Source organism: Anser cygnoides, chromosome 2 (genome assembly GCF_040182565.1).
Source record: "Anser cygnoides isolate HZ-2024a breed goose chromosome 2, Taihu_goose_T2T_genome, whole genome shotgun sequence".
Classification (NCBI taxonomy): domain Eukaryota; kingdom Metazoa; phylum Chordata; class Aves; order Anseriformes; family Anatidae; genus Anser; species Anser cygnoides.
The window spans coordinates 98,905,768-98,930,061 of NC_089874.1; the positions used below are offsets into that span (position 1 = coordinate 98,905,768).

The 24,294-nt window shown below is 39.1% G+C and overlaps 2 protein-coding genes and 1 long non-coding RNA gene across 3 annotated transcripts in view; 1 reads left to right on the top strand and 2 right to left on the bottom strand.

Annotated features, from left to right (window-relative positions):
• LOC106035988 (uncharacterized) overlaps positions 1 to 2,227 on the bottom strand; it is a 39,238-nt gene extending 37,011 nt beyond the window's left edge. The window contains exons 1-3 of the mRNA XM_066992684.1: positions 2,043 to 2,227; positions 1,614 to 1,697; positions 613 to 681 (exon numbers count right to left, since the gene is read on the bottom strand). Of these exons, the coding sequence (XP_066848785.1) occupies positions 613 to 681; positions 1,614 to 1,688 (144 nt within the window). The 5' untranslated portion in view covers positions 1,689 to 1,697; positions 2,043 to 2,227. The remainder of the gene's footprint in view (positions 1 to 612; positions 682 to 1,613; positions 1,698 to 2,042) is intronic.
• A 4,929-nt stretch (positions 2,228 to 7,156) lies between these two features.
• LOC106036032 (uncharacterized) lies at positions 7,157 to 13,826 on the top strand. The gene is made up of 3 exons (XR_010829568.1): positions 7,157 to 7,295; positions 10,611 to 10,691; positions 13,112 to 13,826. It is a non-coding gene; the product is annotated as an uncharacterized lncRNA (long non-coding RNA).
• The window catches only part of AHRR (aryl hydrocarbon receptor repressor), a 90,827-nt gene continuing 73,823 nt past the window's right edge, over positions 7,291 to 24,294 (bottom strand). Inside the window, 8 exon segments of the mRNA XM_048079585.2 lie at positions 7,291 to 11,144; positions 11,146 to 11,272; positions 13,853 to 13,994; positions 15,034 to 15,152; positions 16,745 to 16,944; positions 19,930 to 20,063; positions 21,535 to 21,664; positions 23,162 to 23,251. Of these exon segments, the coding sequence (XP_047935542.1) occupies positions 10,152 to 11,144; positions 11,146 to 11,272; positions 13,853 to 13,994; positions 15,034 to 15,152; positions 16,745 to 16,944; positions 19,930 to 20,063; positions 21,535 to 21,664; positions 23,162 to 23,251 (1,935 nt within the window). The 3' untranslated portion in view covers positions 7,291 to 10,151.

Below are 24,294 nucleotides of genomic sequence, written 5' to 3' on the forward strand. Positions count from 1 at the left end.
GCCAAACAACAGTCAGAAGTTCAGTCAAACAGCATTTGTAAGAGCCCTTTTTCTCAATACATCCTCACAGAACACCAGTAATTTACGCAAAACAGAAGGACAGGCACTAAAACAGGAAGCTGCTATTGTGATGCTCTAAACAAGAGAAACCATGACTTGGTAGTTAAGGTTACACAGCTCCTGTACAAAATGTTAGTATAGAGTAACAGCTGTTCTAAAGTACAAACTCCAGGCAAGACGGTTTTCTTCAGAGTACAAACAAATTATGTAGACTTGGAAAATCAAGCAGTACTTCCATCAACTATCCCCCAAATGGGGGTTTGCATTCTTTAAGCATCTGTGACTTCTGATTAATTCACAAAAATCAATTTCAGTTAACACGAATTTACCTTTACAGTCACTGCTAACATTGCAAATTACATGCTGAACAAAACAGAGCTGACATGCCAACCAAAAAATATTTTTCTTGGGAGTTTAAGCAAACAGCTATTACAGATCCACTAAGCAAGTTAGAGAAGCACTTGAATACACGTGAAAACAGCTACTGAGTTTTGCAAGAACCCCAGATTTAAGATTAAATTCACATATAGGCATAACATGGAAAAAGGTTACCTTTCTATGTTTTGCACCACGATAGTGCGACTGAAGACTTATAGAACTCATGCACGGAACTTTACAAACCTAAAGAGAGAAATTGAAAGCACATCTTCAGTTACACTGTGGATATTCTGTAGCCAGCAAGTTGTATGAATTGGAAATATACCCACTTTTACAGCAAAATTCTCAAGATCTTCAACTTAAACAGTACAGTTTGCATGACATTAGCGGCATAGCACTAAGATGACCAGAAACAGTGTGCGAACTTGTTCAAATGATACTTGAATGCATACTGAAATATAGCAGGTGGTATAAGAGCCTACCCTTCCCCTCCTACCTCCACTAGCTGGATTTAGTTGCCTGAGCTCCCCCAGGCAACAAAAAGGGATGCTAATACATGATCTCATACACGATTAGAAAATAATAGAAACACAACTACATCCCAGAGTAACTGCAACTCCATTCACTGTTATACCAACAGGAAAAGAAAAAGCATAGGAAGTCATCTGCATTTCATTAGGATGCACAGACCATCACAATTTTACAGGATACAGATCCACAATTTTTACCATCTTTAATTATCAAAAGGCAATGACTAACATAGGCTAGTACTGTCAGTGTTCTTGACATACCTTCCCACAAGTTTACTGCACCAGAAAAAAAAGTCACTACTACAACAACTCATGATATACAGAAACTTAAGTTCTGACACAAAGAAGCATCCTTTAAAGATTAAAGAGCCTTTAAGACCTACCATAAGAAATAGCTAACAGAGATTTAAGACAGCAGGAGTTAAGAACCACCATACTACACTTGTGACTACCTAAAAACAAACTGAATTCACAACACCAGACAAGCGACTGGCCAAGTTACTCTTCGGCATTAACAGCTTCTCTCACAAGCTTGCCACGCTGCAGCTGGATTAGATCTGCCCATCCTCCTCAGAGCATGATTTTTCATGCCTTAAGCCTGCGTTTCAATATACATTCTGAAAAGCCACCAAGAAAAGCACTCACTTCACAATAATATATTTTTTTTTCAGGTTCCGGCTTGGCATCTTCTGGCTTAACATCTTCAGTCACGGCGCTCATCCTGCAAAACTGGTTCAGCGCACACAATAAAAGAAAGAGCTACAATAAATATAAATATTGTTTATAAGCCACGCTTCAGCGAACAATCGGGGCTAGGAGCCATCCGTGCCTTGGTCAGATGAATCCGGCAAAGGAAAGGGTTTTTTTTATTCCTTCCCCCCCCCCCCCCGCGTTTGTGAGAAATAAATAACGTCCTGCCCCACTGGGTCGTCTCCCTCGAACCGTTCAAGTAGAAAGAACAAAATAAAATTTATTTTTTTTTTAAAAAAAAAAGGAAAATAAAGGAAGGAGAGGACAGGGCGTGGCCCCCCGGGCTCCCGGGCTCCCTCCCTCCCTCCGAGGCGGCGGCGGTACCTCAACGGCAGGACCCCGGCCCCGCTGCCGAGCCGCGTCCCCACAGCGGGCCGGCCCCGGCCGGTAACGACCCCCAACGGCCGCCGGCACAGCGTCACTTCCGCTTCCTGCCCGCGCACTGAAGAGAAGCACGGGCACAGGCAGCGCGCGCCGGAGCCGTTTAACGGCCGAGCCGCCCGCCTCAGCCAATCAGAGCGCAGGGCGGCTGCGCGCGCGGCCCCGTTGCCTCCCCCCCCCCCCCCCCCCCCCCCCCACCCGTTCCCCTCAGCCCTCCCCGCCCGACCCGTGAGGGGCGTGAAGGGGCACAAACACTCGTCAGGGCTTCGCTTTAAATGCAAATTTTCAGTTATTTCTTTATTTATTTCCAACTGTTTTAACTTTACGCGTCCGGCTGGTAATAAATGTAAAATATAATTTAAGAAATACACGGGAAAGGTCCCTCTAAAAGCAGACTGAGAAAACAGTACAAAACAAACAAACAAAAAAGAACCCCCCCCCCCCAAAAAAAAAAAAACACAGAAAAGTGCACCTGTTTTAACAAAATTCCAAAATATAAAATCCACATTTTTACTGCCTGCTTTTACTTAGCCCGCTACAGATAGGTCTCGGAGTCTATGGTAACTGTATACAAAGCAGCATGGTTGATACGGGTCCCACTACAGGTTAACAAAAGTGTTTCCCTTCCTGGCTATGATTTCTCAGGAGCCGTCCAATGTGCTTCCCCGAAGCGAGCGGTTAGGGTGTCGTGTGCTGAAATTTTTGCCAGCCTTAAAATTAAGCGGCGAGCCTGCCCGAGTTGTGGGCAAACCACACACGTTACGTGCACGAATCGGTAGGATTTTGTGCTGTGCTCGTGCAGCTATGTTGTTCCCTTAATCTTTGGGATTGAGCAATACCCATTTTTCAGGTAAAAAACTAAAGCAGTTAGGCCAAAAATGCTGGCAGGTCTCTGTGCACTTTTTATTTAATCTTGTCCTCCACTGTTTTGGTTTAGGAGGAGCCAAGAACGGCATTCTTAATAGCAGGTTTTGATACCAGGTTGTGCCCTTTTTTTCTGAGACAAATCGCATTATTTGTACTGATGATTTTCATGGGCATTTCTGTAACAGTCAGAAGCCTTGATACAAAGTCACATTAAACCCCTTGATAATTCTTTGCAGTTCTGACCTCAGAACCTAAAAGAGACTCATTGGAAACGCTGCACTGTACATTTTCAACAATGCTTCCATACTCTTCTTTTAAAAAATTACGTATTAAAAGTGCAACTGCACAGTGAAAGAATAAATGCACATAGGAAAAATTAAAAAAAAAAAATTAAAAAATGAGAGGAGCAAAAAAAGGAGAAAGCAGGCTTCTTCATCTTTGAAAAGAGACCAGGTCTGAACACAAAAAGAATTGGCGGTATATACTTACAGACTTAAACTGCTGGTGGTAGCTCACAGCTTCTTGGCAATAGAGCCGCCTGAATAGAGTACGATTCCCCAGCAAAGGGACTTTTTTCTGTTTTATGAGATGTAATTACACTAAGACTTCTGCCCGTACCTTTGTCTCATTCGAAGGGAGCAGGGGAAGAAACAGGGCATTGCACTTCTGCATAACATTGTTCTTTTGGCAAAACTTTTAAAGTATGCCTGAGTAAAAATAAAGCTATGGAGGCAGAAAGCAGAATGGGTGGAGGCTGCAAAGTACCATCCTATAAAGTTACGAAGGTAGAAAAGCTAGAGGAAGAAAAAGGAGAAGCTTTTTGATAGACACAGCTATCTTTAAGGACGAACGTGTTCTTTGGCTTCATTAAGAACCTGGGAAGAGGTGAAGGAGTGTGAGGAAGAGCCCTTTCAGAAGAGGGGAGGCTGTTGGCCACGTAGAGGAAGAATCATCCAAACTACGAGGAGAGTAGCAAGTAGACTTGATACGTTGCTGAGAACTGAGATAACTTGCGCCTTTTTGAAATTATTTCTTAGAAAGACAAAAGTCAAAACAAAACACAATGTTGCTGCTTGCCTCTTCTTATCTCAGATTTTAAATGAACAAAGGAAGGACGCGGTGCAAAAGTTAAAAATAAAAAGGAAGAAATTTGGTTCAGAAGGGAGAGTGATGGGATAAGGAAGGGCAAGACCAAGGTGTGCCCTACAAAGAGGCAGAATGGTGGTGTAATTCCTGTGACGTGCTCCTGTGCAAAATGGAGATTTCTAGACCAGAACTTTGCCTGATTTTTGAGACACAGCTTTTTAATTAATTAAATGGAATTACCAGGATTAGCAAAGCATCTGATGCTCTTTACATTGCCTTATGCAAAGTTTTTTGTTTTGTTTTTTTTTTTCTTTTTTTCTTTTTATATTTTCCTCACAGTTAGTCATTGGAATACTGTAATCCTAACAATACAAGTGTGAAAGTAGAAGTTCTGATTGTTGTCGAGCTGTCACTGGAGCCCTGCCACAACAAAAAATCCCATGAAATTTCAGGCTGCACAGTCAGAGCACCCAGTGGGTGACTGAGCTGCAACGACCACCTGCAACAGCGTTAATGCAGACTCTAAATTTATCACAGTCTCAAAGAGTAGAGGGGGCTTCATGCCTCCTAGAATGCTGTTTTCAGTCTGACCAAGAGACACACATGCTAGCACTGAATTACCTCAACCCCTGTTTTCAAGAAATTATTTTCAGGTTGAAGAGTAACAAATTCAGTTCTACAGAAAAAATAAGGACATGATTTTGGAGTACAGAATTACTGATAGTGAGTAGAGAGTTAATGCTGTAGTCACAGAACACCTTGACAGTATGACATCACTCTGTGATCTTTTTTCTCCCCAAAATTTGTCTTAACAATATTGTTTTACTCTCCACCCAAACACTCACCCAAAGAAAGTCTTTGGTTAAGGCAAGTGTTTGAATATGCATGTGGTAAAGAAAAGAAAAGAAAAGAAAAGAAAAGAAAAGAAAAGAAAAGAAAAGAAAAGAAAAGAAAAGAAAAGAAAAGAAAAGAAAAGAAAAGAAAAGAAAAGAAAAGAAAAGAAAAGAAAAGAAAAGAAAAGAAAAGAAAAGAAAAGAAAAGAAAAGAAAAGAAAAGAAAAGAAAAGAAAAGAAAAGAAAAGAAAAGAAAAGAAAAGAAAAGAAAAGAAAAGAAAAGAAAAGAAAAGAGAAAAAGAAAAGAAAAGAAAAAGTACTTTTTGTCTTTTTACTGTATTTTTCAGCATGTCACTGATGATTTTGTTCAGTGCTGTTAACTGAAATACACACTTCAAACTACATTTGAATTTATAACTAAATTCAAATTCAAATTAAAGAAACTGGACTCTATCTCAATTTATGTCCGGACAGTTTTTAATTTGATAAAACCTGTAATGTGATAAAGTTTTATCAATGTGCATTCAACATAATCAGAAAAATTGCTGGTCGTATTTGACTTGCTTCAGATTTCAGGGTATCTGAGAACAGTTTTATATGAGCAAAGCCAATATAAATCTAAAAACCAAGAATATCAGTTTTGAGAAAATGTGGTCACTCAATGTAGAAAACACAGTTATGGGGAAAAAAAAAACATGAAAAGGGGAAAAATTTATAATCGCATTACGGGAGAATGTGTTTATAATGGCAAGAATATGTGCCATGCGTGTTCAAAGGTCTACTTGTCAGGATGGTAGGGTCTATGGCCATAAACTACTGGTATCTCTCTTCCACAGTTTTGTTCAGCTAAATAAAAGCCTTGTGACTGCAGCCTGAGCGTGGCCACCTGCAGAACTCCTTTTCTCACTGTGCGTGTTACAGAAGTCTGCTTCAATCATGACAAGTGATTTCACAGAGGATTTTGCAAGGCATAAGAGAGGAAGAAACTCCAGGGGAAGAAACTTCTTTTCTAGTGAGAGAACAGAATGAAAAGAAAAGAAATAAAGAGCAAAGGCTCTATATACCTCCATCATACTGAGTTTGGGTTTCTTAGTTACATGACACTGCAATGAAAGAAAATGAATCAGGTGGGTTTTTTGACTACCTGAGCAACTTATTTATTCATAGGCAGGAGAAATGATATCTTTTTACAATTTTAATTAAAATATCATATTTTGTTAAGACAAATTAATGGCTCTTGTGAAATAGCTACCCTGGGTCAAGTTGTCCTACGTAAGTTCCCATATGGCTTCAACAGGAGTCAAACAAGGCTTCCAGGCAGCAGAAGCTGATTTTATCCCACAGACTATTCCTTGCCTCAGGCTTGATGCCTTCCACTGAAGTATTTTAAGCATTAGGAATTTCCAGGAGAATTGCACATGCCCTGTCAATCTTAATACTCTACTGAGGATCATCAGCAAAAGTCCTTCTGAACTGGCAGACACACAAATGTCAGACCTCCCTATGCCATCCAGATGAGATTCAGTTCAAAGGATTTTAAGAATCCATCACTATGTTCTATCGAAGGCCAATCAAAACATTACTATATTACAGTCAAGTCGTACGAAGTCTGTCAGTCCTACAAAGAGTTCAGATTCTCTTCAGACTCTCAAAACAAAGCTCTATTTGGGCATCCCAGTCTAAAGTGAATATAAATTATTGATAGTGTTTTGTACAGTGGAAGTCTGCCCCAGTTTCAGCCACTGGTGTTAACAGCATCAGAAGAAGCAGGAAAATCCGCTCCCATTTACCTCACAAGCTTACCCCTCGCTCAAATTAGGTTGGTTTTCAGGTAAAGACAGTGGCTTCAAGTGGTGTGCTTTAATTGGACCAGCACTGGGCAGCACTGCAGCTGTCCTCTGAGAGCGAAAATGAGGCCAACTTCTCAGTAAAGACAAGACCTTCAGCAGCAGCTTTAGCACTGATAATAATCTCTGCTGTCTGTGCGCTGAGTAACATCTCCGAGGCAGACACATTCTCAGAGCTTAAAAAAAAAATAAAATACCAGAATTAAGGAGTTTGTTCTATCGCAAGCTCTGGAGATTGTACAGCTGAAGTCAGAATGCTATCCTCAGTCAGGTGCTAGAAAGCATCAGGCACACACTGGGAAAAGAAAGGCATTTCTTTTGGCCTGAAAGCTCCAAGTTTCTGTCAAGGAAGCATTTGTAAGGGCATTTGTTCTACAAGAAGAATGTTGCCAATGTCACAATAAATGCACTGGGAGGCGCCTAAAACAGACCCTAGGGCTGTGCTTGGGGGTACAAGTACCAGTTATTGAGGATAAAAGCTGAATGCCACTGGATGAAAACATCTTGAACTCTACTTCTCAGTGTTTTTCATGCGAGACTGGGAGTAACAAGTAAGCCACAATGTAAGTGAGAAAAATTCAAACGTGATGCATGGCATAAGTGTAAGCCACCTAGTATTTTTCGTGGATTCAGACTTTATGGAAGGGTAAGGAAGGAAACCTGACCACAATTGCACAGGGAGCAGTCAGGAGGTGACATCTCCTTTTAAGTGACACATTAATTCATCCTCCTAGAAGAAGGCCATTACACTTCAAGTATCAGATTAACTTCTCTTACACGCAGAACCTTCATCTACCTTTAGGATATGAATTAAAATGAGTACAATGTGACTGGATTTGTTGGGAGCCTGAGAAAAGTAATCCCAGCCAAAATAGACCAGAAGAGCCTGAGAGTAGATGAAGTTATGTCAACAAAATATCCATTTTTCTGTAACAGAAAGATCTTTAAGAGAACTTATGTTGTTAGCATGAGCTACTTCCGCACTGAGAGAGAAATTGGGCTGGAATAATTCTCCCTTTGTAGTTATGCACAAATAACTACTTAGGAAACACCTCTAAGCACATACAAGGCATTCAGAGGCAAAGTCCTCTACAAAGTTGCAGCCGGTGTGACCATTTCTATCTGTGCAAAATGGCATCAGCACTTCCAGATGAGGCTAGTAGTGTTTTACAGTCATGTTGCATCGATCCAAATGAAGAGAGAAGGCGCAAGGTAGCGCTAAACCATGCCCAGGTACCTTCACTCAGAGGGGTGTCACGGTGAGTCCAAGAGTGGGGTTAAATGAACAGCTTTTTGGCAGTCATTCTGGCATGTCCTCTGCTAGTCCCACACTGCCTTATCTCCGCACCACCCCACTTCTGCTCTTGTTTTTGTAGATAACAACTCAACAAGGCAGACGCTGTGCACCTCTGCTGATTTATCACAGTCTCACTTGACTTGAGTACCCAGAACGATTTGTGTGATTGGGCTTAACGTTATGTGAAGGGAATGATGATTCACGGGATCGCGGTGTAAATTCCACCCTTACAGCCTCATCTCTGAAAGGGGTCCGATGTTGCGTTGTACCCACCGGTGAAAATACTAAGACAAGGATATCAAAACAGTCTCAAGTAAGAGGCAGCACGTAGCCAACAGGGAGCTGATGTACCTCAGACACAAAAATAGAGATTTCTCCTGGCTTGAGTATGGTCAGCTGGGTTACGGCAGATTTAACTTGAGCTGCAGCAGGACATTTTTGCCCCTCTTTATCGTCCACTCTTCCCTTTCTGCAGTGAATACGGCCATATGCAGGACAGTCATCAAAAGTTTAGTAAGTGTCTCCGTCATTTCTGTGTAAAGTGCAGCATCTCAGATCAAACCATTGTTCATAAGCACATAAGTGACATGCAGAGAATGCATGTTATTTACTGCTGCCAACTCTAACGTTCAGGCAGCGACTTCTATCAGACTTGGAGAAGAGCAGACTCCCAGGTGCTACTCCCTGTGCAGAACCATCCCCTTACCTGAAAACTACACTTATCCCATGTACATATAGCATTAGGGAGAAATTTATGCCACTTCACTGGCATGTAAAGCCATGCCCTTAGTGGCTAGCAGGGATAAAGACAATATAATTATTTATAACATTTTGAAAAAGAAAACATTCATTATAGGGCTTCTTTCAAAAAGCACATATACATCTAAGCTTTTTTATAATGATGTTTTTTTATATAATTGAAGGCGATATAAAGTTGAAATAGTGCAATTTTAAAACAAAAATTAGTGCAGGAGTCAAACTACAACAACAACAATAACCAAAACAGAGTTGTAGATTTGTTTTTAAAGTGGAAAAAAATGACTATCTGGGTTCAAAGGAAAGCATATGGATCTGTTTTCAAAAGCACTTTGGTGCATAAATCCAGTTGTCTCTCAGTGAGATTAAGATTTTCTTTTGGGGGTGAAATGAGGTTGCTTTTGAAAATAACATTTCTAATCTTAGCATGGGATTTGATTTTTGATGTCAGGTGATGATGACTAACAAGCTGTTATCAGTCAAAGAGATACCATCAAAGTTAAAAGTGCATTTCTTTTGTTAATGCTACAAGTGAGAGCAAGGAAAATAATTGGAGAAATATTTTCTTCTCACGTACATTTAAAAGCCCTTTGTAGCTCATTTATGGAAGTGGATAACATCCCATTGTTCAGTCTTTCAAACAGCAACATGAAAGCCTGAAGGCTTTAAAATGGAAAAATATGTGTACTAAAACAGTCTTGTCAAGGAAACATGGGAAAAACCTCAGTTTGAAGTGAAATACCTTCTAATGCATTTTATGAATACTGTTTTCTCCAAATTAATGCTATCCTTTTAAGTTAAGAAGTCGGTTTTGGGAAGCCCTTGCCTGTTGTCATTAATTTAATGTTGAGATAAAGGAATAGCTGATGCTTCTTATTAGAGTGGCTAAAAATAAAACCAAAAAAACTCCAAAGGTAAACTTCTGGCCACACTGAAGACCATAAACATTTTGTCTTTCCAGAAAGGCATTGCTTCAGCTTGAGAGGAAAAAAAAAAATAAAAGGAACAAAGGCAAAAAACAGAAATAGCTAGACATTGTTACAGAACTGGAAACAAGAAAGGAAAGACGATGAAGACAAATTAGCAAGTACACCTGTGCAATAATAACTGATTATTTTTCTGTATCTGAGGTTTTATCTTTCTTTCTTTCCAAGGATCACTAAGAGAATGGCTGTGTGTAAAGGTGTGAGGAGGGTATGCATCTGTGTCAGGTTTTTTTCCACACACAGAAGCACACATGCACACGCACACACACTTAAAATCTTCCACTGGCTTTAAATTTTGGTAACTCGTTTAACCCAACTGGAAGAGAACCTACAATTTCTTCTTGCCTGTAACATTATAAATATTCCCAATGCTATAAAATCTATTGTAAGAATGTACATTCAGTGGTTTTATGAGGCACAGGACCTGCTAATGTGTTTTCAGGGAAGCTCACATGTGCTCTGTTCTGTCCATTGCTGGACAACGGTGGGGAATCCAGGGGCTCACGCTTGATTGCTTGAACCAAGCAGGGGTTTTTGTATTCACATGGCATTTTAAAAACCTCATTACTCTGCTCTTTCTCCTCCCCTGGACCGGGGCTGTAGAACTGGCCGTAGCACTCGGAGTGCGGCAGGTCAGGCAGGCTTTCCAAGCAGGTGGAGGAGTTCTGGGGGCAAAACGGGGCCACCTCTCTGTTACGCAAACCCTTGCAAGATCTGTTCAGATTGAGATTGCTGGGATGATTTGCTACGATGCATTGCCAGTTATGCGGCGTGTAAAGGCAGTGCCTAGGCTTCTGGCAAGGTGAAGCTTGCTGACAGAGGTCCGGTTCTGTTTTAAGGTGCACCCTGTTGGGATAGCTGAACAACTGCTTCCTCACTGCGCCGTTGTCGTCCATCCAGGCTCGGTTTTGCGACGTCAGGTAGTTATCAGCGATGTTTTCAGAATCAGAATCGTATTCTGTTTTGATAGGCATATCCAAGGGAAATGCTGCATCATAGAGAGACTCTGAGGATATTAACGATCTCTGCAGTTTCAGATGGTCTGTAGCGTAGCTCTCTACAGCGCGCTGTTGTAAGCCTGAGTAAGACTGACAATTTTCTGCACTCCCCCAGTGGGAAGGACAAGTTGATGCTAAATTTAAGAAACTTTGGTCTCTATTGTAGAATGATCCAGCTCTTCTGTTTGAACACGCATTCATTCGCTGGTTCATAGAACAAGAGCTTGAGTTTCTTAAAGTCCAGCTATTGTTTGTGGTGCAGTTGTTTTGAACGCCTAAAACTGATACATTAGAGCTGAGAGATTCCTCTTGCATGAAACACTCACCATTTGTATGAGGCTCAAACTTCACTTTTATATTGTCTTGGTCATTTTTTCACTGCTGTCCAGTTGAAATGCTTTAACTGGCCCAGGGTTTCAATGGCACTGTTATAGGAAAATCCGTCTAGGTTTCCTTTCAAACTGGCAAAACTGCTTGGTATCTTCAGTTGTTCATCTTCTTCCCTTTCAATAACAGTAGGAAAAAAAAAAAAAGTCAATCAGAGTTTTCTAAATGGATCTTTTCTGCAATACAAATGGAGTGGTTTTACATGTTTTATGAGCAATATTTTGTCTTTAATTTAATATCTCATACTCTTGTCCATATAAACTTTGCATTTATTCAAGATAGAAAAAAGTGCTTACATGCATCTGGGCATCACTGCATGCACAACTACCTTTCTGTGGCACTATTTCATCTAAATTATGACACATATCTACTCAGGCACACAGTTCACAAAGACCTTAAATACTGTGGAACATTATGTACGGTATATGGTAACTACCTTACACTGTCATTATTCTGTTAAAATATATGTAAACAATTTTTCTTGTGAAAAAAAAAAAAGTCTAGAGATAGAGCGCAAATAGCATGTTAGATTAGATGTAGTTTGTTAGCAAGAAATTATTAGGACAGATAAGAACTTTCTGATCAAAGCAATTTGATCAGGAACCATGGGGGTCCTATATCTGAGAATGAATAATTGTCATTAGATGAAATGAAATGCCCAAGTAAGTGTCCAGAATAGTCACAGGTGTTTATATTTGGCGTAGGTTTGTTTTACATGTCTAACTTAATTCATATTGCCTTTCGTTTTCCAAGACGACCAGTGAATTCATTTTCAGTGACCTACAGCTGAAATACTCGACATTATTGGAGAGTCCTGTCCTAGTATTTCTGTGCTAGATATAATACTTCTCTGAACTCCAGGGTTGAGAATTTGCCTGGAATTCACAAATGTGCTAATTCCCAAACACGTGGAGTCCATGCTATGAATCTGCACCCTCCTTGTCAGAACAAGGAGGGGACATTGCAGTAAGGAACTGAGCCTAAAAAAAATGGATTCCTTTTCAGAAGGCTTTTTTCTTGCTATAAAAACTTTTTCCTTGGGTATGGACTCAATGTGCACGTATAGGTATTTCCAGTAGAGGGAGTCCATGTTATTATAAAGAGAGAATGTCCCACTGTGATAAACATACACTGAGAACAGAGAGTATTTTCTTTCTTTTTCTTTTAAAGTATTTTCAGCCCTCTGCTAAATATTATTATTGACAGCCCTGAGACGCAAATGGTAGGATGCCAGTTTGCTGCAGAAAATAATTCTCAGAAAATAGTCTAATTGGGAAAATAGATAGGACAATATGCACTTAGTAACAAAAGATTAGATCACAAAATCAAGAATTTTGCAGTGGATTAGAGAAACTTCTCAAAAGAATGTACGTTTCCAGGAAGACAGCATGCAATTTAACAAAAAGTAGTAGTAAGGATGAAAAGAACAGGCAGCATCTACTGCAGGTGAGCAAGAGGACAGAACTGAGTATCATCTGCAAGGCCAGCTCTTGTAACTCTTCAACCCGTAGGAACTACTAAGCAAAAATGAAGGTTTTTAACCACGAAATGTAACATGTAACCAAATCAACATCAAAGAGCTTGCTTAGTTACACAGAAAACAATTTAGAAGTAGAGACCTGAATACAAGAAACAGGCACTTTTAATCTGCTCCTTAATAGAAGTTCATTCCCTTCTATGGCAAGATAATATTTATCGCATCCCAGTAAAGGTAGAGTTCCACCACCTTCAGATGGGAGGTCCTCTACTATTCACCTAGATCCTGGGAGCTATGCTGCCTGCAAGGGATATCTACTGTAGGAGTCCAAAGACTTTTTTAAATTTCTTCCACCTGCAAGGCATCCAAAAGGAATAGAACAGAGATAGCGGACAAATGTGACCACAAGGCCAGATGGTGGCTATGTAAATCTCCTGGCCCCTGCTCATTCAATCCACTTTCTTATCTCTTCCCTCAGACTGACTTGAAGAGATACCTCAACAAGGCCCACAGGAACTGGAAGAGACGGTCCCATGGGGGAAGGAGGAAAAGCCATTGTGCGAGGAAAGGGGAAAACCCAGTGGAAAGGTCCTCTTTGAATGCATATCTGTGCATATAGCTTCCATTCCAAGGCTGAGCCTACAGCCAGCTACGTGTATCTATCTACAAACATACAATGAATATGAGCATCCCTGTTTAGATTATGTTGAATATCCACAACTAAAAACATGAACTCAACTGTCATCCACAAAGGGAAAAAAAAAAAAAAAAAAAAGCTTAACATTATCAGATGTTAGGAAAAGTCAGGACACTAAATCAACAAAGATATTAAGTTGCAAAGTAAAATAAACCCCCAAAATATATTTTTGTGCAAGAAAGCCAAGGCATAATAATAATAAAACAGTTTCCTTTTGAAGTATTCTGTTTTAAGATGTATGTATACTCGATTTCAGAAGGAACAAATACTAAAGAATTAAAACATATTGTTTAGTATTATAACAGCCATTTCATACGATACAAGACAAAAATAGATTTTCATTTGTTAAGTAAACTTAAAAAAACTTTAAAAAGTCTTTCTCATACACCTCTTCTCTTAGGACACTACAGTTTTTTTTTGTTTTGTTTCGTTCTTAAATCTCACACAAAGAATACATTCATTTTTCTAAAATATGTTTTTGTTTTGTTTTATTTTGTTTTTAGTAATGGAAAATATACTTACTTTAACATTTGCTGCTGGGCAAGGACATATTCTGAACAACCGCTTCGATACAGAAGTTGAGTGTTAGCTTGAACCCAGACCCAGTGATCTTCATTTGTTTGTACTTTGACTAGAGAAATGCCATTTTCTCCATTATTCTTTGCTATACAATTTAAAAGAAAGTATATTTTAGCACAATCAGTTTTAAATATTTTTCTTACCCCTTTTTATTTTTTATTTTATTTTATTTTATTTTATTTTATTTTATTTTATTTTATTTTATTTTATTTTATTTTATTTTATTTTATTATTTTTTAACTGATGAATGCTCACAAGTTTGTTTGCTTCCTTGGAATCATCAGCAGAGGAGAATACATGCTAAAATATGTCACAGAACTAGGCAAACTACACAAAGGATGAAATTTGAAAAACTGAATGTGGCAATTAGAAGCTCATAAACTGCAGCCAAAGATTTTTCAGTACTTTCACTTCGTTGTCATTTTTCCCTCTCAGCAGTATTACTATAGCAATAAGAAAATCTTAATGAAAAATGGGGCTAAGACAGAGGAATGGTTTTAAAGAAGTTAAAGTTTTCCAGCAGGTACAAAGGCTGAGTACAATTCTGCTCAAGAAGAATCTGCCCCTTGGAGAAGACTCACAATCAGAATTCTATCCATTGCAAAAATCCAAAACACAGCATAGACTCTTATGGAATTGTCACATTCAAACACTGGAAAAGTATGAGTCGCAAGCAAGTTTTGAATTTTATAGACAACGTGTTTTAATTTTCCTTCTGTTTTCTGATTTTTGAGGGAAGTAGCATTTGTAATACATTTTTCAGTTTTCCTCAAATAAGGATAGATACAATCATTATTAAAATTTTCCTATAATACTGTTAATTTCAATGCTGCTATTTTCAGTAAAGTGGACTTTGAATATTCTTATTTACTATTCTTATTGTTAATATATGTGTAATGTTGGCATCACAGTATCATAGTATTTATGCCCAATGAAATAGCAGACTAATTCAATACTGACTTTTGAGGTGGTTAATTATTCATCTTTTTTACAGAAGGGGTAATGAGAGAGAAAAAAAAAAAGAGTACTGGGACCAAAACCTGGAAAACCTAACAGATGAAAAGAAAAAGCAAGGCTCTTTCTCCACAAACTGTATATAATCCAGAATTACTTAGCAGACGTACCTTTGAGTTGGTTTTCAGCAATCTGTAAAACATTATTGAAAGATGCACCTTCATGATGACTACTTCTTCCGTATAATTCTGCTGCTTCACACAGACCTGAATTACCTTTGGAACTGGAGCTGTAGGGAAAAAAAATGTGGAAAATTCCTCATCAGTGAATGACAAAAAAGCAAAATCACAAACTATGAAAGATGTGATCATCAAGCTGTTGACCATTTGCAAAGACCGATCGTTTAAACATATAATAACCAACGCAAAATAATTATCTATGTCTCCTGCATCATATGGTTGCTCAAACTGGAATATGACAGGAATTCTGCATTCAATTAAAAGGAATAGTTATGTTTAGGAATATTCAGCTCACAATTTACTGTATCTGGAATAATAAATGTCAGCTTGAATTGAGACAAATGCTTTGTACATTTTGCTCTGCCTGTCATTCAAGGTAGTTGCATCTCACTCACCAGCAATGCACTTAAGAGTTACTATGACTTCAATTTCCAATAATCATCATATGATTTTAATGGATTTCTTCCAATCTTTACTACAGGATTCGTATCAGGGTTTGTAAAGGCTACAAATCCTGTAACACTTCTTTCCAAATTTTTCCCTTCATTAAGATGATGAGACTATAATTGTCTATATAAATTTGCTCACCATCCTCGGCCATCATGTTTAAGGACCAAACCAAATGAAACCCCGAAGTTTCCATTTTTTTACATAAATTAAATTATAATATAGATAAAATGAAATAGTAAATACATGAAGCACACTTAATTCCTGTCAAATCCTTGGCTGCTGCCCAGTCAGTTAGTAAAATTCAAGTGCCTCTCTCCTAGGAGCTGAATTTTGGTCTTCAATTAATTTCACCTGGACTGCTGAAAACCCAGCAAATGGAAATGGCTTTAAAACTGCGATCCAAAGCCTACACATTCCGTTATATTGGCTTTCCAGTAATTTAATTCTCGTCAAAAGGATGTACGTGCTAGAACCACATTACACATCTGGATAGTAAATCCACACATACATAAGCATATTCTAACTAAAAGCCAAATTATGATACTCTGAGTCACACTGATGAGCGTTTTACTTCACAGTGATGGACCTCATTGTTATAAGGTCATATTTAACCAAATAAAGGAAAACATAATCCTAGCCCCAAACATCAACTAAAATTCAATCAGAGAAGACTAACGAAAATAAGTGTTAGGCAGGAAATGAGTCTGAACACAATCTGTCCTGATCTTCTTTGATAGCTACCATGTGATCAGCCCTAGGCCATTTAGTGCAATTGTAGACTTATGTATTCATAAGCCTTCTGTTATAAGATAAATACATAAATCAAATACATCTCATTTGACTCTCTTTGAACCCTCCTACAAGCACACATTCAGTTTTCTAACATTTTCTTTTTCCTTTGTTGGTTACCAAAATGGCCAAGTCCAAATTATTGTGCTACTGGAAGATACTGAAATTTGAGAATTCTCGGTACAAATATGCTTGCATTTCTACTTCTGCAACTAGTAGAATGAATTTTTTCTTTGATAACTTCTGAAGATTAGGAAGGAGAATCCAGATAAATAATTTACTTTCTAAGAAAGGGTTTTAAAATGAAGAGTTATTTAGCATCATTTTTACTTTTTTAGTTGCTCAATAAACATAAAGCCCATAGCATACTTTACTACATGATAAAAGATTAATTTGAAAATACTTTGTATTCACTGCTGCTGCATCATCAGCTTTGTGTTTTGCTTTCACAAGCAGACTTTTCATCTTCATCTCTGTCATAGAAGGGAGAAGAAGTGGTACCACTATGCAGAATAAGGACAGCTGAGGTGGTAATACTGTTCCTGATGAGGACTTCTTCCTTTGTCCAAAAAGAAACTTTAGTTTGCCTTGAAACTGCATTGTCTGTTATAAAATAAAAATTTTAAAAAATAAAGAGTTATCTTAAGCATTCCATGTATAAACATTTAAAATGCTAATACATGCTATGTCCCCTGTTGTTTAAGTAACACCAAACCCAGTTTTGAAACAGGAAGAAAAAAACAGAAATTTTATTATCTTCATACAGTTTAAATCATGTAATTTCAGAGGCATGGTGAGTGACAGTACCATCAACAGTAAAATGAGACATTTGAAGCTGTTGGGTTTTTTTTGTTTGTTTCCAGTGTGCTTAAAGCAGAAGTTCTGCATTATGTTCTGTTTGCCAAGACTGGCAGCTTATGATGGTGCAAACAGCTATTTCCTGCATGCCTCACACTGAAGCTGGAACTATATTTTTTCCAGGCTCTGTTCAGACCCATAATCTTCCTGCAAATGAGCATCTGAGACAGAGATTGCATTTTTCTATCTCTTGCTATTCCTCTCATTTTTTTGCACATCTGTCTTTGCCATAAGAAGAAACAAGATTGGTCTTTACTAAGTAAATGGGGAAGCCATTTCTAGAAAGGAGCCACCCCTACTAAGAATTTTAAGGAGCATTTAAAAGACTTTCTATTTATTATTATTATTGTTGTTATTGTTATTATTATTATTATAGATCCTTTTACAAAACTGAAAAAGCGATAATTACTACTCTTGTTCCTTAAAGTGAATGCTTTGTGTATAAACGCTAATTACATAGAATCACAGAATGGTTGAGGTTGGAAGGGACCTCTGGAGATCATCTAGTCCAACTTCCCTGCTCAACAATCAGGGTCCCCCAGGATTGTGTCCAGATGATTTTTGAATCATGCCAGAGGAGACTCCACAGTCTCTCTGGGCAACCTGTTCCTGTGCTCAGTCACCTCTACAGCAAGACATTTTTCCTCATGTTCAGACGGGTCTTCCTGCGTTGCAGTTTGTGCTCATTGACGCTCATTGTGTCACTGGGCACCACAGAAAAGAGTCTGGCCCCATCCTCCTGACACCCTCCCTTCAGAAACTTACAGACATTCATCAGATCCCCCCAAGCCTTCTCTTTCCTTCTCCAGACTGAATAGGCCTAGCTCCCTCAGCCTTTCCTCATAAGGGAGATGCTCCAGTGCTTTCATCTTTTTAGTAGCCCTTCATTGGACTTGCTCCAGGAGCCCCGCGTCCCTCTTGTACTGGGGAGCCCAGAACTGAGCACAGCCCTCTAGGTGAGGCCTCACCAGGGCTGAGTAGAGGGGAGGATCACCTCCCCAGCCTGACAGCAATGTTCTTCCAAAGGAGTCCCAGGCTACCATTGGCCTTCTTGGCCACAAGGGCACACTGCTGGCTCATGGTTAACTTGTTGTCCACCAGGACCCCCAGGTCCTTCTCCGCAGAGCTACTTTCCAGTGCGTCAGCCCCCAGCTTCTACTGCTGCATGAGGTTATTCCTCTCCAGGTGCAGGACCCTGCACTTGCCTTTGCAGAATTTCAAGGTCTTCCTCTCTGCCCATCTCTCCAGCCTGTTGAGATCCTTCTGAATGGCAGCACAGCCCTCTGGAGCATCAGCTACTCCTTCCAGATTGTTATCATCAGCAAACTTTGTGCACTCTATTCCTTCATCCAAGTCACTGATAGGTAAGCTAAATGATACTGGGGACCCAGTACTGACCCCTGAGGGACACCGCTATCTACAAGTCTCCAACTAGACTCTGTGCCATTGATCACAACCCTCTAAGACCTGCCATTCAGCCTGTTCTCAATCCACCTCGCCATCCACTCATCTAGCCTGCACTTTTGTAGCTTGCCCATGAGGATATTACTCATGTTTGACAGTGTCAAAAGCCTTGCTGAAGCCCAGGTAGACAATATCCAATGCTCTCTCCTCATCTATCCAGCCAGTTGTCTCATCATAGAAGGCAATCAGGTTGGTTAAGCTTGAGTTACCTTTGGTGGATCCACGTTGACTCCTCCTGATAGTCAACTTCTCTTCTTCTACATGCTTAGAGATGGCCTCCAGGAGGAGCTGTTCCTCCTCCTTTCCAGGGGTTGGGGTGAGGCTGACTGGCCTGTAGTTCCCTGGGACCTCCTTCTTTCCCTTTTTGAAGACTGGGGTGACATTTGCTTTCTTCCAGCCTCAGGCACCTCTCCTGATTGCCATGACCTTTCAAAGCTGATCAAAAGTGGCCTAGCGATGATGTCTGCCAGCTCCCTCAGCACTCGTCAGTGCATCCATCAGGACGCATGAACTTGTGGATATCAGGTTTGCCTGAATGATCTCTAACCCAATCCTCCTCAAGCAAGAGAAAGTCTTCCTCCAGACTTTCTCCCTGGTCTCCTGGGTCCAAGATACTTGAGGGCTGGACTTGGCAATGAAGACTGAAGCAAAGGAGGCATTCCGTATCTGCCTTCTCTGCATTCTCGGTCGCCAGGGTCCCTGCCCCCATTCAATACTGGGTTCACATTTTCCCTGTTTTCCTTTTGTTATTGATGTATTTGAAGAAGCCATTCTTGTCATCCTTGAAATCCCTAGCCAGACTTAATACCAAATGGGCCTTGGCCTTCCTTATTACATTTCTGCATACTCTGAAAATGTCCCTACATACATCCCAAAGGGCCTGTCCCTTTTTCACCTCCTGTACACCTCCTGCTTTTGTTTGAGTTGAAATGGTTGAATGGTTGAATGGTTGAATGGTTGAAATTTAGGCTTGCCGCCCTTGTTCTAGGGCCAGTGCAAATGGAAACAGATAGTGTCCGAAAGAACTTAAAACATAAAAGTTTATCAATTCTTTCAACTTGAAATATTACAGCCTCCTTTTCTTCCATCATTCTTTATAAATATTAATAAATGTTTTTAGGTATTTCTTCTTTGAGTACAGCAAATGAAAATTGTATCCTATCCATGGCTGTCTGCAATAAATCTATTAATGTTCCAATATTTTTCTTATGAAGTAATATGATCTAGTACTCATGACTGCAGCTGTCTAAGTGAAATTATACTTACAAGAAAGCCAGAAGTACTGTCCAACAAGCAGCGAACTCGACAGATGAAACAACGAGTTAAGAAGGAAGAATAATCTGTTGTCGTGCTGTCATTCTCTTGTGCTTTAAACAATTTACTGAGAATATATTCTTCTCCTATAAACAACAGTGGAGGCAATATATATCAGATCACACTACGAAATATGATGTTCTGTACCTACTTGAAGAAGCTGTTATGGAAATGGTTAAATATTGTTTTATGGAATAGTAAATATTTAACTGTGTCATGCATAGACACATCTGCACATGCTCTGCCAAAAGAAAAAAAAAAGTTCTACAATGGGACTCAGGTGAGTTTCTTCAGAAGCTTTGAATTCTGTATTTCATGAATTTTTGTGTTTTTAAGGATGCAAAGTAGGGTGACAGATGCTACTGTTTTTGAGATCAGAGATTGGAGACAGTACATCAGAAAAAGGAATGAAATCAGGAAAAATGCTAATGCAAGAAAAAGAATGAGCAGTGGCTAATTAGCTAATGTTCAGCTGTTGCCTCTTCAATTTTTAATGAAGTATTTGCCAGTTTTGGACTACAGGTGCATAGCTTTTGAAACACTTATTTCCCAAAAGACACATACAAGTATTTATACAGAAGTATGAACTCAGGAATTGAAATTCTTCACTGTATATACTTAGGACAAAAATTCCAAATGTTTATAACCTTTTATAGCTTGAAATCTTCATGCACATTGTTTCATTTGTTTGCTGCATAATTTCTATAACATTCTGCGAAGTTCTTGTGATGTCCGTAAGACTCTTGCAAAGCAAACATTCTACCAAACTTTGGAATTCTACCAAAGTTACATGACACTGTTCCAAACAACTTCATAAAGGCTGCTGAAGGACTTCTTGCAACTTTCTCCCCACTCCCCACCCCCAGCCTACCACCCCTCTTGAAAACAGGTTATTTCCTTTTCTGCTCATAAAATGCATATATTTTGCTGGGATCAATTCTATATAAAGTTAAAAATTTCAACCCCACTGTATTTTTTGTAGTCATGATTTCAGCCTTAGCTGAAATCCTCATGTAGGAGACACCTTGAGCATACATGTCCACTTCCCATCCTAGGGAAATACAGCCTCAGAGGAAAAAATGTATTCCTAAACCTACATGTTCTTCTGAAGACTCCTATCCACATAACTTTACATGGGAAAACAAGTGGCAGAAAATTTTGTCACCACTGTGATACTGCACAGAAAAATTTTGCATTTCTTTCCTCATTAATGAGATAAAATACTAACGTCTTGATCAGTGTGAAGAAAAGATTAGTAAAGATTGGTAGGATGAACACTGATGTTGTTCATTCTGCATGGGTAAGAATATCCATAAGTACATCAGTCAGAGAAAAATAAAGGAAACATCAATATTCTAGCCTCAATAGCACACACTACCTTATAAATGTCCCAGATCAGGAAGAAACAGTATCTATGGGGACATTAATATTATAAAAGACCAGTATGCAGCTTTCCAGTGAAGAATCTGACTTGAAGAACAAACATGGTTGTAGGTGGAGGGCTGTTCTAATTTTGCAGTGATGCCTATGTTTCCAATCAACACTATATAATCCTACCTGTTTCTGTCTGTGTTTGCTGTCCGGACAACATCTGGGGAGGATTCATGGCCCAGTGCAGTTGTCTACAAAAATCCTGACGATCATCCACGTGAATGTAATCATATATGTTTTGGTGCATTACATCGGTCTGAAAAAAATATAACAATATTTAATCTGTAGTCTTAGCAGGGCAGGCTCTAATCTTTAGAATTATAGAATCACAGAATGGTTTGGGCTGGAAGCGACCTTAAAGACCACCCAGTTCCAACCCCCTGCCATAGGCAGGGACACCTCCCACTAGACCAGGTTGCCCAAAGTCCCATCCAACCTGGCCTTGAACACCTCCAGGGATGGGGCATCCACAGCATCTCTGGGCAACCTGTGCCAGTGCCTCACCACCCTCTAAGTAAAGAATTTAGGATGACACTTTTGTTAAAATAATGACTGGTGTAGGATACCTTCAGAGCACAGACTGATTGAGGAAATCCCTGTTTCTCAAACCAGCTTTTTGACTTAATATCCTAAGTGATTATTTTTGTTCTTAACTCTTTTTAGCACATTGCAAATGTGAGCCATAAAAGTCCAACTGGCAGACAGTTTCTGGTAGCATCCCTCAGGGACTGATCCTGGGCCCAGCATTGTGTAATTTCTTGACAAAAGGATGATGGGGTAGAGTGCATTCTCAAAAGGTTTAGCTGAGGATACCAATTGAGAGAGTTAGACTGCTATTTAGAGAGACCTTGACAAGTTGTAAAAAGGGCTGATGGGAACCTCAGAAAGTTCAACAGAGGCAAAATCCTCTCTAATTTTGGGCTCTCCAGGAAAAGAAAGATATTAACATACTAAAGTGAGTCCAGGAGAGCAGTACCAAGGGCTGGAGCACATGACATTATCAGGTGAGGAGAGAAGAATGGGGTTTGTTCAGCCTTAAGAAGAGAAAGCTTCAGGAAGAGCTTACTGCTGTCTATATCTACCAAATAAGAGGGTGTAGAAGAGATAAAGCCAGACTCCTTTCAGACAAACAATGTGGAAGGACAAGAAGCAGCAGGCACAAGTTGTAAACTGGGAATCTGGGGCTTGATGCAACTGAAAAAATACAGTCAGGGTGGTAAAACACTGGAACAGCTCTCCCAGAGGAGTTGTAGAATCTCAAAACTTAACTAGATGAATATATGAGCAACTTGCTCTGAGCAGCAGGTTGGACTATATGACCTCCAGAGGTCCTTTCCAACTACATGGTTATGTTATTTTGTGACTATATAATATATTTACTCTATGTGGGACACTGGTCTAGAATAGCAGCACCTTATACTAAAATTGAAAACAAACATTTAGACACATCTTATTTTTATAGTAGATCATTTTTCTGTTAAAAAAAAAGCTTTGCAAAAGGAAACTCTCTTGCAACTATACAAGGAATTCATCTTCATCCATCATATCACAATAAATAAATAAATAGTCTAAAATGGCATAGTAAAATAACTTAATTTCAGTAATAATGCATGTCCAATCAGCAGTAGAAGAATAGGACAATAGAACATGCTGGTCTGCATTTTAGAAAGCCATTTAGCAGGCATGACTGCAAGAAAGTCATTAGAAAGTCAGTGTAATATTAAGCAGTCTAAATATTTACTAATATATTTACCTGATGAAACCCTAGGTAGTCCACAATTGTTGATGATGCATAAAATATCATTCCATCTGCACTCACCACCAATGCAAAACCATTCAGTGACTAAAGAAGGGGAAATAAAGTAATTAAAATGATCATCAGAAAGTGAAGAGCAAAATGGGTATGAAATACAATAAATTTAAGAATGTTCAAGTCTGGTCTCCTCTAGATTTCAAATATGAGTTTAAGGTCTTTGGGATTATGAACCTATGGAATATTACCTTTTAAATGCCGACGAGAAAGAACAAATAAATACAGCAGAAATATAGCCTTTCTATCTTTCTTTTTCTTTCTTTCTTTCTTTCTTTCTTTCTTTCTTTCTTTCTTTCTTTCTTTCTTTCTTTCTTTTTTTTTTTTTTTAATTCAGAGTAACATTTCTGTGATTTAGTTGGTAGAAATGTTTTCAGCTTCATTTGTTTTGTCTGAAATGCGTGGCCAGACCCGATTGTGCCAAAGGTCCAGCCATTCCCAGCATCCTGTCTCCAGTAGTGAATCTCCAGGGAAGAGTGCAAGAACAAGACAAGCATATGCTGTTATTTTCCTAGAAAAGTCTTCCCGCCACCCACAACTCAAGTGCTTCCCTTGTCTTCAATAACTTTTTTAATAACCCTTTTAATATCCCCTTCATAGCCCTAACTATTTTAATATACCTTAACAACTTTGTCCAACTGCATTTTGAAACCATATGAAAGTTTTTAATATCCCCAAGCTGTTACACCAGAGGTGCACAGCTTAGTTACAGGTGGAATAACTTGAAAGTGAAGAACTACTTCATTTTGTTTCTTTGAGCCTGCTACTTACTACTGTTGTTTGACACCATCTAGCTGTCTTATAGGAAGGGGCAGTGAACAATTCTTTCCTTTTCACCTTTTATGTGTAGAGTAGATATGAAAAAATCACTCTGCAAAGAGCTGGACACCATGTTTTTCCAGAGGCTGATACAGATTTTGCGTACATTTAGTAAAAAAAAGGGACTTTGATCAAAAGTTTAACAGTTATGTGCTGTATGTTGATTCACATTTTCAAGCTTTTATCACGTGTGATATCAGTTTTCAGTGTTCTATCTGAATTGCTGTTCAGTTAAATAGAATCCGATTTGGGGCCTT